Below are 17,240 nucleotides of genomic sequence, written 5' to 3'. Positions count from 1 at the left end.
CCCATAAAAAAGTGCGGCACGGTGGCGCAGCGGTAGAGTTGCTGCCTTACAGCGAATGCAGCGCCGGAGACTCAGGTTCGATCCTGACTACGGGTGCTGTACTGTAAGGAGTTTGTACGTTCTCCCCGTGACCTGCGTGGGTTTTCTCCGAGATCTTCGGTTTCCTCCCACACTCCAAAGACGTACAGGATGTAGGTTAATTGACTGGGTAAAATGTAAAAAATTGTCCCTAGTGTGTGTAGGATAGTGTTAATTTGCGGGGATCGCTGGGCGGTGCGGACTTGGGGGGCTGAAAAGGCCTGTTTCCGCGATGTATCTGAAATATGAAATATGAAAAATAACTAAAGTCCTCCAATCCAGGCAGCATCCTGGTGAATCTCCAATGCACACATTCCATCAGAACCACACCTTTCAAGTAGTGTGGCTTTCAGAACTGCACATAATATCTCAAGTGTGGTCTAGACATTGAAGAGTCATAGAGTCATGCAGCATGGAAACAGGTCCTTCAGCCCAACTCATTCTAAGCTGGTCCCATTTGCCTGCGTCTGGTGCATATCCTTCTAAACCTTTCCTATGCATGTAAAGTTCTGTCATTACAACTTCTGTCATTACAACTTTTATATTCTATACCCTAACGTATGAAAGCAAGCCTTCTTCATCACCCTGTCCACCTGTGTTGCCACTTTCACCCTTGATCCTTTGCCTGTGCACTATGGACTGCTTGATTGCATTCATGTGGAGTCTTCTTTAACTGGACAGCACGCAATTAATTGAAAGCTTTTCGCCTTATCCCTCTACACGCGACAATAGCTTTCAGGAAATCATGGACTTGGACCCTTATGTCTTTCTGCTCATAAACATTGCTTAGCACCTAGTCATCCACTGTGTGTGTCCTGTCCCTATTTGACTTTCCAAAGTATATTTCCTCACATTTGTCAGGATTAATTCCATCTGCCCAGCTTTCCAACTGATCTCTATCCTTTGACAGCCTGAGGCAAGCTTCCTTGCTATTCACAGCACCAACAAATGTCACGTAATCTGCAAACATATAATGGGGAAGGGGAAATTGTGTCTGTCCGGAGGTGGGTGGATTGGTGCTTCCGTGAGTCATGCGTTTGTAGGTTAGCATGAGTGTGGGTCAGTGCGTGCTTGTGGAGTGAGTGCCTCTGTAGGTTAGCATGTGTCTGTGTGTGTGAGTGCTCTCAGAGAGTGCGCTGAAATCCACACAAAATCTGGGCAATTGCTCAGATAAATTAACACATTTTAAAAAATCACTGTTTTTGCAGAAGAAAATGGAAATTTAAAAAGAAGGATCAAGGATCTGGAAGAGAACTTAAAAGTAGTTGAACAGGTAGGGTGTGACTTTGGACCCATTTTATTTTGTGATAGTCCAGTCTGGTGGTGAGGATGATCATTCCTGAACTAGAACTGATATCAAATTTTGATATCAAAAGTTGTGGTTTTATTCTAAATCACTTGCAACATCAGTAGAGAATGCCTGCATATAATCTTCTGATTGTATGATTGACTGTCAAACCAAGTGTAGCTATCACCTTCGAATCTACCTTCATTATGTTTAACTTCCTTTTTAATAATGATATTACTATCAATGGCGGCACGGTGGAGTAGCGGTAGAGTTGCTGCATTACAGCGCCAAAGACCCGGGTTCGATCCCGACTACGGGTGCTGACTGTACAGAGTTTGTACGTTCTCCCCGTGATCTGCATAGGTTTTCTCCAACATCATCGGCCTCCTCCCACACTCTAAAGACGTGCAGGTTTGTAGGTTAATTGGCTTGGTACAAATGTAAATTGTCCCTAGTGTGTGTGGGGTAATGTTAGTGTGTGGGGATCGCCGGTCAGCACGGACTCGGTGGGCCGAAGGGCCTGTTTCTGCGCTGTATCTAAACTAAACTATCAAGAAGTTGTCCCGCACCTCCAGCTACTTATTAATCCCACCATTTCAAAGTTCTGTAAGCTGCCTCAGGGCACAGTAGTAGGCCCACATCTACTGGGAGTGGTTTGGGTGGGAAGGGACGAGTGGACCAGGTAGTTACGGAGGAACGGTCTCTGCGGAACGCAGAAAGAGGAGGAGATGGGAAGATGTGGCCAGTAGTGGGGTCCCGTTGGGGTCCCTGGCTCTCCCGCCGTTATGGAGCCAGCAAACCCACCCCCAAGAGACAGGCAGCCGAGCTCTGCTCAACGGGCCCCAACTGCACAGGCGCGGACACGTTTGTTCTGCGCACCCGCGGATGCGGCGGCCATCTTACGTAAGTACCAGATCAACACAGCCCCAACTGCACATGCGAGGTTTTAAAAACTTTAAAATGTGAATTACTTTTAAAATATAACACCGATTTAAATGAAACTTCTTCCATAGGACCATGGGACGACGGTGAGTAAGGTGGGATTAAAATTGTTGCTTAAAATTGCTACCGTTTTGGCTGTAGTTCAGGAACAAACAAACGAGAGTTTTAGTATATAGATGAGGGACACAGATAGAGTATGTAGTCAATCTTTTTCCAGGATAGAGGAGTTGAAAACCAGAGGGCGCAGGTTTAAGGTGAGAGGGGAAAGATTTAAAAGATATCTGAGGGATAGGTATATTAAATAGGCTGCCTATGGAAGTGTTAGAGATGGGAACAATTATAATGTTTGAGAAACATTAATGTTTGAAAAACATTTGGACAGGTACATGGAAAGGAAAGGTTTAGAGGGATATGGGTCAAACAAGAGGAAATGGAACAAGCCAAGAAGACAGTCAGAATGGGTGAGTTGGGCCAAAGGGCACATTTCAGTGCTGCGTAACTCTATGACTCTGATACAGCACACCTAATTAGAGCTCCAAGATTCAAATCTTTCCAAGACAAAGAGGAAACAATTAATTATGATTAGGACTTCAATTGAATGGAAAGTAACAGTAGGTGTAAATAATGGTACCAGTAAGGCTGAAAGTAAAGGTTCCCTCTGACGATGTCCATGGTCCAGCTACTGAGCCCTCTCCAGCACCTTCCCACTACTAGCTGGCACAATTACTCAAGTTATTGTGGAAATATTTCCTTTGATTTACATTTCATATTTAAATCGCATTGGATGTGCCAGGGGTTTTCACAAGAACAGTATTAAATGTGGACATTGATGCCAAGCAACATGAGGGGACCAGGGAAAATGATCAAAGTGTTGGTCAACGAGACACGTCTTAAAGAAAGTTTCAGTGAGAAAACAGAGATGCAGGAAGGCTCAGGGAGTGAATCGCAGATTTTAGAGAATGTCAGAACTGGAGAAGCACAGAAATCGGCACGTTTTTAAGAAAGGATGAGATAACAGAGGCAGGAAGTATCACAGAGACATATCGTGTCGAAACTCGGCCGTAAGCCCAGCATCTCTCTGCCTATCTGCACTAACGCCTTGTACCAGCACTCAGTCCATAGCCCACGATACCATAGTAATTCAGGTGGTATGATATACTCGTTAAGGACCTTGCCCACTTCCCTCGCTACCACTTGGCAAGGGGATTTCATGGCCCCGTTAACTGCTCTAATTCTTCATCCTTGATATTCCTTACATGTGCTATCTTTTACTTTTAGACTAAACTTACAATATCTCATCATCCAAGGCCCCTGAGCCTTGCCATCCCGATCTTTCATCTGCACTGGAACATACTGGCCCCGAACACTAGCCAGCTGGTTTCTTAATAGACCTCCACATGCCAGATGTGGATATAATAATAATAATAATAATAATAATAATAATATGAGGGATTTACCCTCAAGTACCCTCTCTGAGTCTACTTCCCCCTGTGTTGCAATGTATTTTGTTGATGCTGTCATTCGGAAATGTAAGCCTCATAGAAACATAGAAAATAGGTGCAGGAGGAGGCCATTTGGCCCTTCGAGCCAGCACCACCATTCATTGTGATCATCCACAATTAGTAATCCGTGCTTGCCTTCTCCCCATATCCCTTGATTCCACTAGCCTCTAGAGCTCTACCTAACTCTCTTTTAAACTCATCCAGTTAATTAGCCTCCACTGCCTTCTGTGGCAGAGAATTCCAAAATTCACATCTCTGGGTAAAAAAGTTTCTTCTCAACTCAATTTCAAATGGCCTCCCCTTTATTCTTGGACTGTGTTCCCTGGTTCTGGACTCCCCCAACATTGGGAACATTTTTCCTGCATCTAGCTTGTCCAGTCCTTTTATAATTTTATACGATCCCCTCTCGTCCTTCTAAACTCCAGTGAATACAAGCCCAGTCTTTCCAATCTTTCCTCATATGACAGTCCCTCCATCCCAGGGATTAACCTCGTGAACCTACGCTGCACTGCCAATAGCAAGGGCATCCTTCCTCAAATTAGGAGACCAAAACTCATGGCAATGTCTTTGCAGGAAGATAAAGAACACGTGGAGAATCTGCTGTTACAGGTGAAAACAATGGAGCAGGAGCAACAGGTGGAGTGTGCTGAGATTCACCAGAAACTGAGCAGACAATGTAAGTGGATTTTTGGGATCAATAGTGCTATCTGCCACATTCCTCCAACCAGGAGGATAGCTAATGTTATCCCACTTTTCAAGAAAGGAGCAAGAGAGAAAACAGGGAATTACAGACCAGTTAGCCTGACATCGGTGGTGGGGAAGATGCTGGACTCAATTGGATGCTGGGCGGCACGGTAGCGCAGCGGTAGAGTTGCTGCTTTACAGCGAATGCAGCGCCTGAGACTCAGGTTCGATCCTGACTACGGGTGCTGCACTGTAAGGAGTTTGTACGTTCTCCCCGTGACCTGCGTGGGTTTTCTCCGAGATCTTCGGTTTCCTCCCACACTCCAAAGACGTACAGGTATGTAGGTTAATTGGCTGGGTAAATGTAAAAATTGTCCCTAGTGGGTGTAGGATAGTGTTAATGTACGGGGATCACTGGGCGGCACGGACATGGAGGGCCGAAAAGGCCTGTTTCCGGCTGTATATATATGATATGATATGATATGATGATATTAAAAAGGTAATAACGGTGCATTTGGATAGCAGTAAAAGGATAAGTCCAAGTCAGCATGGAATTATGAAGGGGAAATCATGCTTAACTAATCTTCTGGAATTTTTTGAGGACGTGACAAGTAAAATGGATGAAGGGGAGCCAGTGGATGTAGTGTATCTAGACTTTCAGAAAGCTTTTGATCCCCGCACATTAACACTATCCTACACACACTAGGGACAATTTTTTACATTTTACCCAGTCAATTAGCCTACATACCTGTACGTCTTTGGAGTGTGGGAGGAAACCGAAGATCTCGGAGAAAACCCACGCAGGTCACGGGGTGAACGTACAAACTCCGTACAGACGGCGACCGTAGTCAGGATCGAACCTGAGTGTCCGGCGTAAGGCAGGAACTCTACGGCTGGGCAAATGTAAAAATTGTCCCTGGTGGGGTGTAGGATAGTGTTAGTGTGCGGGGATCGCTGGGCGGCGCGGACCCGGTGGGCCGAAGGGCCTATTTCTGCGCTGTATCTCTAAATCTAAAAAAAAAAATCACAATGAATGGCCAAATGGCCTCCTTCTGCACCTATTTTCTATGTTTCTATGTTAACTTTGGTCCTCATGTTGATAAACTGCAATAAATTTTCCAAAGGTGATGGAAAAACTGGGGGAAAGACGAGGTGCTGAGAGCTCTCTTATACCTGCATCAAGGAGGCAATTAAACACACCTGAGCAATTACTAGCACCTGTGAAGCCATGTGTCTCAAACATTATGGTGCACAGAAATGGGGGACTATGTATAAACACAGTAGTAATTTCTACATGATGAAACCAAAGCGTATAAAAATACCCTTTAATAAAATCTGACAATGTGCACTTTAACCACATGTGATTTGTTTCTATTTCAAATCTCAAATTGTAGAGTACAGAGGCAAATAAATAAATGATTGGGGTTTGTCCCAAACATTATGGAGGGCACTGTACTTCCTTTCCTGCTCACTTTCACATAAATAGAAAGCCAACCACTCGACTGATGCTCACCAGAACTTTGTAAAGCACAATTTTCCTTTCACTAAACTACCGACTCCAGTTGATTATCTTACGATTTTCTAGATATCCATCTATCATCTCCTTAATAATGGTTGCTTGTATTCCCTCAGTAACAGATGTCAGCCTAACTGGCCGATAAAATACTGCTTCCTGTCTCCTTTTCTTAAGATGCTGCCTACTTCAGCACTCTGTGTTCAACGCAAAATTCCAGCATCTGCAGTTCCTCGTGTCTAATCCTTGTGATTTGTGCCTTGTGTGTCACCCTCTCCCTCTCCTTCTCCCTCTCCCTCTCCCAATTCAATTTCAATTTTCAATTAAAAAAACTTTATTGGCATAAGATACATTGTTATATTGCCAAAGTATAGAACATAACATACATATTTAAAATCCATGAATATAAATACAAGGACACAATGCATGGGTAAATATGCCCCTGTACATAAAACATAGCACAAAAAGTAAGGAAATTTGTGTTTGGTAGATTATTTCTTTGTTGTAACAATGCTTCTTGGCAATAAATCTTATACCCTTGGAAAGCCTGTTTATTTCCCTTTTAAATGGTGCCACATTTGTAAGAAACATGCATTTGTGGGATGAGCAGCAGAGCTGAGTATATGAGTTGCGCCCATGAAAAATTTGCCAAATCTTCTCTGCCAATGCCAAACAGCTTATTCTGCTGTTGCTATTGACGCTTGTTTTGAGCTTCTGGTACCCCCAGGTGCTGACAATCAGGTGCCTGATTGGCACCTGATTGGCAGCATCTGTGAGCATGGGCCCTGCTACAGTGGTCAGTAGGTGTCTGCTCCAAGAATCGGCATGCCACGTTTGACTGATCTGGATAGGGCCCGTGCGATAGGGCAACTTCAAGCTGGTGTTCCGCAAAACCAAGTTGCGGCATTATTTGGAGTGAGCCCTAGTACCATCTCCAAAGTGAAGGCCAAGTTCCATATAACGGGGGATGTCAGAGACAGGCCGCGAAGTGGGCGTCCCAAGAAGACGACACCCGAAGAAGACCGTTTCCTCACCCTGTCAGCACTTAGGAACCGCAGGCTGTCTTCTACAGATTTGCAGTCAAGGTTTGCAGGACGATATGGCCGACGGCTCTCTGCCCAGACAATTCGGAACAGACTGCACGCAGCCGATCTCCGGTCTCATAGGGCTGCCAGGAGGCCTGCCATGACTGCCCTTCACTGTCAGGCCCGTTTGCGCTGGTGTCGGCAACACGTGCACTGGAACCTGAACATGTGGAGGAACGTTATGTTCAGCGATGAGTCCAGATTCTGCCTACGGCAGTTGGATCATAGGGTCAAAGTGTGGAGAAGACGCGGAGAACGCTATGCTGATTGCTGCACCGATAGAGTAACATCTTTTGGTGGAGGCAGTGTGATGGTGTGGGGCGGCATCTCCCTCACTGGAAAAACGAGGCTTGTCATCATTGGAGGCAATCTCAATGCAGAGAGATATCGAGATGAGATTCTGCAACCAGTGGCAATCCCATATCTCCACAGTCTGGGACCGAACTCTATCCTCCAAGATGACAATGCTCGCCCCCACGGAGCAGGGTTTCTCAGAGACTACCTCCAGAATTTGGGAGTGGAGAGGATGGAATGGCCTGCCAGCAGTCCTGACCTCAACCCCATTGAACACTTGTGGGATCAGCTTGGGCGTGCTGTTCGTGCCAGAGTGACCAACACAACCACGTTGGCTGACTTGCGACAAATGCTGGTTGAAGAATGGGATGCCATCCCACAACAGTGTGTGACCAGGCTGGTGACCAGCATGAGGAGGAGGTGCCAGGCTGTTGTGGCTGTGTATGGTTCTTCCACACGCTACTGAGGCTCCTGTTTATTAAATGAATAAATTGTTAAATTGCCAATATGTCTTGTTTCTTCAGACTTCAATCATCCAATCCACCAAACAACACCGAACAAGAGTCAATGGCAGAATAAGCTGTTTGGCATTGGCAGAGAAGATTTGGCAGATTTTTCATGGGCGCAACCCACATACTCAGTTCTGCTGCTCATCCCACAAATGCATGTTCCTTACAAATGTGGCACCATTTAAAAGGGAAATAAACAGGCTTTCCAATGGTATAAGATTTATTGCCAAGAAGCATTGTTACAACAAATAAATAATCTACCAAACACAAATTTCCTTACTTTTTGTGCTATGTTATATATATATATACGCGCAATACATTTATAGCCTTTTATCGATTGCTACTCGTTCTTGCAGTTGTAAGCAGTGCAGCAAGGTAGCAGGTCAATATTAATTTTCTTAGTTTCAATTAGTGTCAATTTGTGTATGTGAGTATGTGTACATGTTGGTCATTCACTGTCTCTCAGGTTGTGGCATGCTGTTACGTATTGTGTGCCAAGATGTGCCGTATTTCTTTCGCCAAGGATTATTCTTAGTTTTGATATATCATCTAGTTCTTTAAAATCTGGGGTTGCCAGACTGATTTTGTCAGAGTATATTTTCCTTATTTTATCGAATTTTTTACATTTTAAGAGGAAGTGCACCTCTGTTTTGACCTCATCTGTCAAACAGTGACCACATATTCTATTTTCTCTTCGTTGCCAAGATCTCTTCTGTCTTCCTTTTTCAACTGCCTCTTAAATGGTCACTTAACCTGTACTTGGTGAGGGTCTGTCTCTGCTTTATATCTCTAACAGTTGAGAGATAGTCTGCCAATTTATAATCTCTTTTTAGGGCACGGTAACATTCTAGTCTGCTTTGGCTTGTGGTTCTTTATCCCAATGTTCCAGATAGGTTTCTTTGCATTGTTTAATAATTTGTTTCACTCTAAATGGTGATTGGAAAGCAGTGTTGACCTGAGACTGGTCAAGGTTTAGCTGAATAGGGGTAGTTAGTCTCAGTGCCAACTGGCACAGGGAGCTCTTTTCTGAGTTCCCCTCTTGAGTTTGGAGGGCTTTGAACTGGAGGGTGTCTGGGGGACTAGATTTAAGGTGATTCCAAAAATTTAGTGCTCGTTTCTGGATATTTATTATCAGTGGGTATCTACCTAATTCCGCCCTACATGCGTTTGTTGGTGTTTTCCTTTGGATGCGGAGGATGTTCCGACAAATTCCGCATGTAGGGCCTCTGTTGTGTGTTTTTCCCATTTAGTATAGCTGTGGTGACTGAGCGAACCCCATATTTCGCTACCATAAATGGGCTGAATTACACTGGCAAATATTTTAAGCCAGATTTTGATTGGAATTTGGATGTTGTGGAATCTTCTTTTTATTGCATACAGAGCTCTTTGAGCTTTCTCTTTTAGTGCATTCACTGCCATGTTAAAGCTCCCTGATGCTGCAATAGTTAGACCAAGTTAAGTGTAGCTCATAGTGTGTTCGATAATGATACCATTGAGAGTGAATTGTTATTTGTCTTCCTGACATCTGGGTCTTTTTTGAAAAATCATGATGTTGGTTTTCTTTAGATTTACTGCCAAGGCCCAATGTTGGCGGTACTAGGTCTAACTGTTGCTGCAGTCCCTGTTCTGTGGGGGACAACAAAACCAAGTCATCCGCATAAAGCAGGAATTTTGCCTCTCCGTCCAGAAGACAGAGGCCCGGCGCTGTGCTCTGGTCCAACTTTACTGCCAAATCGTTTATGTACACATTAAACAGTGTTGGGCTCAGATTGCAGCCTTGCCGGACGCCTCTTCTCTGGGTGAAGAGATCAGTGCATTTGTCCCCAATTTTGACACCACATTTATTATTCAAATACATTGATTTGATAAGGTCGTATACCTTTCCTCCTATACCACAATGGAGAAGTTTGTAATAAAGCCCTTTGTGCCAAATAGAGTCAAATGCTTTCTTTTTTTTTTTTTTTTATAAAAAATTTTATTGGGGATAGGTACATAACCTGTTTACATCTTTACAGTCATACATTTTTGAATTGATAATATTGTCAATTATTATTATATACCTTTTACCCCTTTTTTTAAATTTATTTTATATAAACTAAATAAAGCTAACGAAGTAGATGAAGTGAAGAAAGAAAAGAGAGAGAAGAAAACTAAAAACAAAAACCAATTTAAAAGAAAAAATAACTAAAAACAAAAAAAAAAAATAAAAAAATAAAAATAAGGAAAAAATTAGTTAAAGAAGAATGGAAAAATTTATTAAAATAACAAAAACTTCATTCGAGATATATTCGTACATTCCAAAGTATAGCATTTCATTCATTCTTTAGTCCGAGTGCTAGTCAGGTTCCTGTGCTGAACTATTCTGACCCTTTAAGTAATCAATAAAAGGAGACCATGTTTCAATGAATAATTCCTGTTTGTCCAACAGGGAAAATCTGATTCTTTCCACGTTTAAGGTCTCCGTCATTTCTATAATCCACATTTTAATTGTGGGGGCCGTAGGGCCTTTCCAAAATTTTAGAATTAATTTTTTTCCTGTTATTAAACTATAATCAATAAAGTTTTTTTGTGTTGTTCTGAATGTTTTATTTAATTCTAATTCTAATATACCGAGTATAATTAATTTTGGATCTGGGTCCAATTGTGTGCTGGTTATTTTAGATATTATACTAAAAATATTTACCCAAAATTTTTTAATTTTTATACAGTTTGCAAACATATGAGATAATGTAGCTTCTAAATGTTGACATTTATCACATTTAGGTGAAATATGTTGGAAAATTTTATGTAGTTTTGTTTTGGAATAATGTAACCTATGTAATACTTTAAATTGTATTAGAGAATGTCTGGCGTTTAGTGAACACTGATCTATATGTTGCAAACTTTCTTCCCAAGTATCTTTCGTTATTACTTGATTTAATTCTTTTTCCCATTTTTGTCTATATAAATCCGTAGAAGGCATGTCACTGTCTAATAAAATATTATATATATAAGATATTAATTTTTCTGTATTAGGATGTTTGTTCCAACATTCGTCAAGAATTTCTGAATTTCTAATTTGAAAATTTTGGGAGTTCGACTTTACGTAATCTCTAAGTTGAAGATATCTGAAATAATCATTTCCACGAAGACCATAAATCTGTTGCAACTCCTGAAATGTCAGAAAGGTGCCTTCCTTATAAAGTTGTCCCATATTTTTAATTCCATAATTCTTCCACTGTGTAAAACCCCGGTCTAACCATGAAGGCTTAAACAAAGGATTATTCACAATTGGAAGAAAGAGCGATAAATTATCTAGTTTTAATGTCTTTTTTAATTGTTTCCAAATTCGTATAGCACTAAATATTATAGGGTTTTCCCTATAAATTTTTTTGTTTAATTTAGACGTGGCAAATAATATCGAACCAATATCAAAAGGCAAACAATCTTCCTTTTCCATTTTTAACCAGTCTGGTTGAAGATCTATTTCTTCCAACCAGAAATTCATATTTTTAATATTAACTGCCCAGAAATAAAACAAAAAATTGGGTAAAGCCAGGCCTCCATTTATTTTTGATTTACACAAGTGTCTTTTATTTATCCTATGATTCTTATAATCCCAGATGAAATCATTAACAATAGAGTCCAATTTTTTAAAAAAGTTTTTTGTCAAATATATCGGAATTGTCTGAAAAAGGTATAATATTTGCGGTAAAAAAATCATTTTTATGGCATTAATTTTGCCTACCATTGAGATGGGGAGTGTTTTCCAGTATTGAATATTCTTATGTAGTTTGTTCAGTAACGGGGGGAAGTTTGCTTTAAATAATGATGTATATATCTTAGTTACATAGATACCTAGATATTTAAATTTTTCATTTACTATTTTAAATGGAAATTGTTGTATTATCTGTTTGTTATGTTCCCTTATTGGCATAATTTCGCTTTTATTCCAATTTATTCTGTATCCTGAAAGTGATCCAAATTGGGTTATTAGCTTTAATAAGTTTGGAATACTAATTTCTGGTTTTGTGATGTAAATTAATACGTCATCAGCATATAGAGAAATTTTGTTCTCTGTGTCCTTTGTGTTATATCCATGTATTTCCGGATGCCCCCTAACTCTTTCTGCCAGTGGCTCAATAGCAAGCGCAAATAATAATGGGGATAACGGGCATCCTTGTCTACAACCTCTAGCTAGGCTAAATTTCGATGACAACCTTTGGTTTGTAAATATTCTAGCCGTGGGATTTGTATATAACAGTTTTATCCATGTACAGAATTTCTCCCCTAGCTGCATATTTTCCATCACCAAAAATAAATAAGACCATTCAACCTGATCAAATGCTTTTTCCGCATCTAGTGAGATTATTGCTAGATCTTCATTAATAATTCTCTTGGAATATATAATATTAAATAATCTTCTTAGATTATAGTATGAGTATCGTTTCTGAATGAAGCCTGTTTGGTCAGGGTGTATTAATTTATTCATCACCGTACTTAATCTATTCGCTAGTATTTTAGTTAAAATTTTTTGATCTGTATTTAAAAGTGCAATTGCTCTGTATGATCCCGGGTCTTCCGGATCTTTATCAGCTTTAGGAATCAGTATTATTATAGATTCATTTAAAGTATCTGGAAGTTTCTGTTGAGTATATATATACTCATACAGTCTATGTAAACGTGGGCTAAGCAAATCATAGAATTTTTTATAAAATTCGGAGCCTAAACCATCTGGTCCTACTGCTTTACCGTTTTTTAAAGAACCAATAGACTCCTCAATATCCTTTATCGTAATCTCCCTTTCTAATAATTCTCTATCGTTTGAATCTAAACCTTTTAAATTACATTTTTTTAAAAAGTCTGCTATTCCTTCTGATTGTGCTACGGTTTTAGTTGAATAAAGGTTCTGATAATATTGAAGAAATCTATCATTTATGTCCTTGGGCATTTTTAATAATTCTCCTGTCTCTGTTCTAATTTTATGAATTATTTTTTCCCCTTCCATTTTTCGTAATTGACGTGCTAATAGTTTTTGTGGTTTGTCTCCAAATTCAAAATGTAATTGTTTTGTTTTTTGATAAAGTTTTATTACTTGTTCTGAATACATTTTATTTAATTTATATTTCAATACAGCAATTTTATTATGTTTTAAAGTAGATGGCATTCTCGCATTTTCTATATCTAGTTGTTTAATTTCACTTTCCAATGTATGTTGCTTAATCCTGTTCTCTTTATTATAAAATGCTTGAGCAGAAATTAATGTACCTCGAACATACGCTTTAAACGTTTCCCACATAAGAGAAATAGGTGTGTCAGGGTTGTCATTTACCTCCAAAAATATTTGAATCTGTTTAATAATATATTCCTGGGATGACTTTTCGTTCAAAATTTGTGGGTTAAATCTCCAATATGCTTGTTTCTCGGACATTCCATTTAATTTAATCATAAATGTTACAGGTGCATGATCCGAAATTATAATGTTATGGTATTTTGAATTATAAATAAATGGAATAAACGTAGAGTCAACTAAAAAATAATCTATTCTTGAGTATGTTTTGTGTACTGGTGAGTAAAATGAATATTCCCGTCCAGTTGGGTTTTCTATTCTCCAGACATCCTTAATATTAGTGGTATTAATAAATGAATTTAAAAATACACTTGATTGAGATTTTATTTTTTTTTGCATTGATGATCTATCTAAGTATGGATCTAATGTACAATTGAAGTCTCCTCCAATTATTAATTTATATTGTGTGAATTCAGGAATTTTATTAAATGTTTTATTAAAGAACATAGGGTTATCAAAATTAGGCCCGTAAACATTAAGAAGAATCACTTTTTCTCCATTTAATTCTCCAACTAATATAATATATCTGCCATCAATATCCACTATTGTTGAGGAGTTCTTAAAAGGTATTCCTTTACGAATTAGTATTGCAACTCCTCTAGACTTGTGGGAAAAGGAGGAGTGATATGATTCAGCAATCCACTTAGCTTTAAGTCTATGTTGAGATTCCTTCTTGAGATGTGTTTCTTGAAGAAATATTATATCAGTTTTGATTAAATTTAGATGTGCCAAAACTTTACCTCTCTTAATTGGTTCATTGATTCCCTTGACATTCCAACTACAAAATGTTATTCCCTGACCCCCACTTGTCATATTAATGTCTTGCATATTGTTTCTAAGGTGGTCTATAACCGATCAGAAGGTACAACACACAGAACCTGACCCTGCTCCCGAACCTCAAATAGATGAATTTAAAATCATATACAACGCTCTTTCGAACACATCTCCTTGTATTTGTCTTATTTTCCCATTCTAACATTAAGTTACAAAAATATTTAAAAAGAGAAAAGTGATAGAGTTGATGTCAAATGCTTTCTTAAAGTCAATAGAACAGGCAAATATTTTTCCATTTTTTGCTTGATGTATATGGTTTTCAATGAGAGTGGGGAGGGTATAGATATGGTCAGTGGTGCGGTGTTATAATAATATGAAGCCAATTTGGTTTTTACTGAGAATATTATATTTGCTAAGGAAATCCTGCAAATCTGTTATTTATAATACTGCAGAATAACTTCCCTAGGCAACTACTGACACAGATGCCACGATAATTGTTTGGATCTGATTTATTTCCACTCTTATAAATGGGCGAAATAAGTCCAAGGGCTTATACCAAATATCAGGAAAATAACCTGAACGTAGTATGATGATGAACAGCCTAAGCACTGTGTATTGCATATCCGGAGTGCTATACTTAAGCATTTCATTTTTAATGCTGTCTGGACCACAAGCTTTCTTTGGGTGGAGAGATTTTATTTTTGTGGCCAATTCTTCTGGAGTGATTGGGAAGTCGAGAGGGTTTTGATAGTCTTTAAATTGTTGTTTCTAATGTTTGGAGTTTTTATTTGATATGAGAGTAGTTTAAGTTTATTTTATTTATTGGAATGTCTTTATAAAGATCTTCGAAATATGCCCTCCAGGTATCACCATCTTGAGTTGGTAATGCTTGTGGTTTTGTTGTGCTCAGGTTATTCCACATATCCCCTTTTTTTTTTTGATTTATGGAGTTTTCAATTTCTTCAAGTCTTTTATGGGTTTAGTTTTATGTTTTGTTCCTAATAGTGTGTTTATATATTTTAAGAGTTTCATTATATCTAATACATAAGTCTGAGTTGTTTGGTTGGCAGTGTTTTTGATTCGATATTTTCCTCAGGTTTTTTCTGACACTTTTGCACTCGTAGTCAAACCATTTTTCATGGTTATGTTTTTTGATGATTTTTCTCTTCTGTTTCACAAGGTCAGCTTTGATAGCTGCCTTGTGAAAGATCATATTAATGTGATTTATGGCCATGTTTACACCATCTCTGGTAGTCTCATATGGGTTTGTCTTAAATTTCGATATTTTATTTATGGGATCGGGTGAGTTCAGGGCCATGATGAATTTATCTCCACTGTCTGGAGTCCATCTGTATGTCTGATTTAGTTTATAGAGCTTACTGGGCTCCTTTTTTACGTCTTTAATTTGAGCAGAAAATTTTAGGTGCACGTTGATTTGGCTATGGTCTGAGAGAGGGGACTGCTGCCTAACAGTGAATGCACTGATAGTGCAGGGGTCCATATCAGTGATTGCATAGTCCACCATGCTAGACCCAAGAGCTGAGGAATATGTGAACCTCCCCATCGAGTCCCCTCTGAACCTACCATTAACTATATATAGGCCCAAGGCTCGACAGAGATGCACTACCTCTCTGCCACTTTTATTTATTTCACAGTCAAGGTTGTGATGGTTGGTGTGACGTACAAGGGGGTTTGACCGAACACATGGTTGTTGCCCTGTGGGTCTATGAAATCGGGTTCACATCCGGTCCTTGCATTCAAGTCCCCACATAGTAGCACATTTCCCTGGGCCTGTAAATAGTTGATTTCATTGTGGAGAGTTTCAAATAGATCCTCCTCAAAGTATGGTGATTCCATTGGGGGTATGTAGACAGCACATAGATATGTATCTTCCTCAGTTATTCCAATTCCTTTATCTAGTTGCAGCCATATATGTGATTTCCCCTGTTTTATTGATGTAATGTGACTGTCTAGTTCTCCCTTGCACCACACCAAGACACCCCCGGAAGTTCTGCCCTTATGTAGTTCATTATGAACACATCCTCTGCTGATACAGAATCAACTTCAAGCTCCTCCTATTCACATATAAAGCCCTAAATGGACATTACCCCCCCTACATCAAAAATCTTCTAACCCATCTCTCTAACTCCAGGTCCCTCAGGTCGGCCGACTTGGGGCTACTCACTATCCCGCGGTCTAGGCTTAAGCTCAGGGGTGACCGCGCTTTTGCGGTTGCAGCTCCTAGACTGTGGAACAGCATCCCTCTCCCCATCAGAACTGCCCCCTCCATCGACTCCTTTAAGTCCAGGCTCAAAACCTATTTCTACTCCCTAGCGTTTGAGGCCCATTGAGGAGGCGCTGTGAACTGTTTTGTATGTGCTGTTATGTTTGTGTGCTACTGTATGTTTCATTTTTTCCTTAGTACCTAAACAGATGCACAGCACTTTGGTCAATGTGGGTTGTTTTTAAATGTGCTATACAAATAAAATTGACTTGACTTGACTTGACTTGATCTCCATGTTGGTGTTGTGGATCACATGGGGTGGGGTGTCCATCAGGGTAGAGATCACATCCTCGAATCAGGGAATTCCTTGCTGGCCTTTCCCGCCATCCTCTTTATTGCCCCAGCAGTGCCATGGCGTAGGGTGCGCAGATCATTCGTGCCTGTATGGATCACAAGGTATTGAGGGTTTCCGATGGTGGCTTTGTTCAAGACCCTCATTGCATGGTCTGTGGTGCTGCACGTTTTAACCAGTACCTGGTGACCTGGGAACAGCCTCTGGGGGTCCAGAAACTTCCCGTTGGAGTCAGTCAGTAGGACTACCTGGGGGTTTTGCTTTTCAGACTGGGAGGCAGGAGGTTGGGTAGGGCTGAGATGGGGTTTGCCTGTCGACTGTTTTCCTGGAGCAGGCTGTATGACAGGAGGGGTGTCCAGTGGTGATGTATTGGTGGGCTGAGTGCAGATCGGAGAGGTTGGGGCGGCCATGCGAAGGTGAGCCTTCGGGTGTCTTTTTGTGTGTCCTTTTTGGAACTTCTGAGTGATTGTTCCTGACATTTTGGGGCTGTTTGTTTTTCCTTGCTTATTTATATCCTGCTTCATTTTGGCTATTTGGGCATGGAGTGCACAGTTTTCTTGTCTCAGCTCTTCCAGAGATCTCTTCATCTCAGAGTTCTCTTCATCTCTCAATCTCTCTCTCCCTCTCTCTCTCCCTCTTGCTCTTTCTCTCTCTTTCTCCCCCTCT

The 17,240-nt window shown here is 40.2% G+C and overlaps 1 protein-coding gene across 1 annotated transcript in view; it reads left to right on the top strand.

The window, feature by feature from the left end:
- Nucleotides 1-17,240, top strand: part of ccdc152 (coiled-coil domain containing 152) — a 79,225-nt gene that overhangs the window by 48,029 nt on the left and 13,956 nt on the right. The window contains exons 4-5 of the mRNA XM_078431049.1: nucleotides 1,287-1,351; nucleotides 4,384-4,486. Of these exons, the coding sequence (XP_078287175.1) occupies nucleotides 1,287-1,351; nucleotides 4,384-4,486 (168 nt within the window). The remainder of the gene's footprint in view (nucleotides 1-1,286; nucleotides 1,352-4,383; nucleotides 4,487-17,240) is intronic.

The sequence above is a fragment of the Rhinoraja longicauda genome, chromosome 3 (assembly GCF_053455715.1).
Source record: "Rhinoraja longicauda isolate Sanriku21f chromosome 3, sRhiLon1.1, whole genome shotgun sequence".
In the NCBI taxonomy this organism is placed as follows: Eukaryota; Metazoa; Chordata; class Chondrichthyes; order Rajiformes; family Arhynchobatidae; genus Rhinoraja; species Rhinoraja longicauda.
Note: the sequence above shows the minus strand (reverse complement) of the source record. Positions and strands in the feature narration are given on the sequence as shown.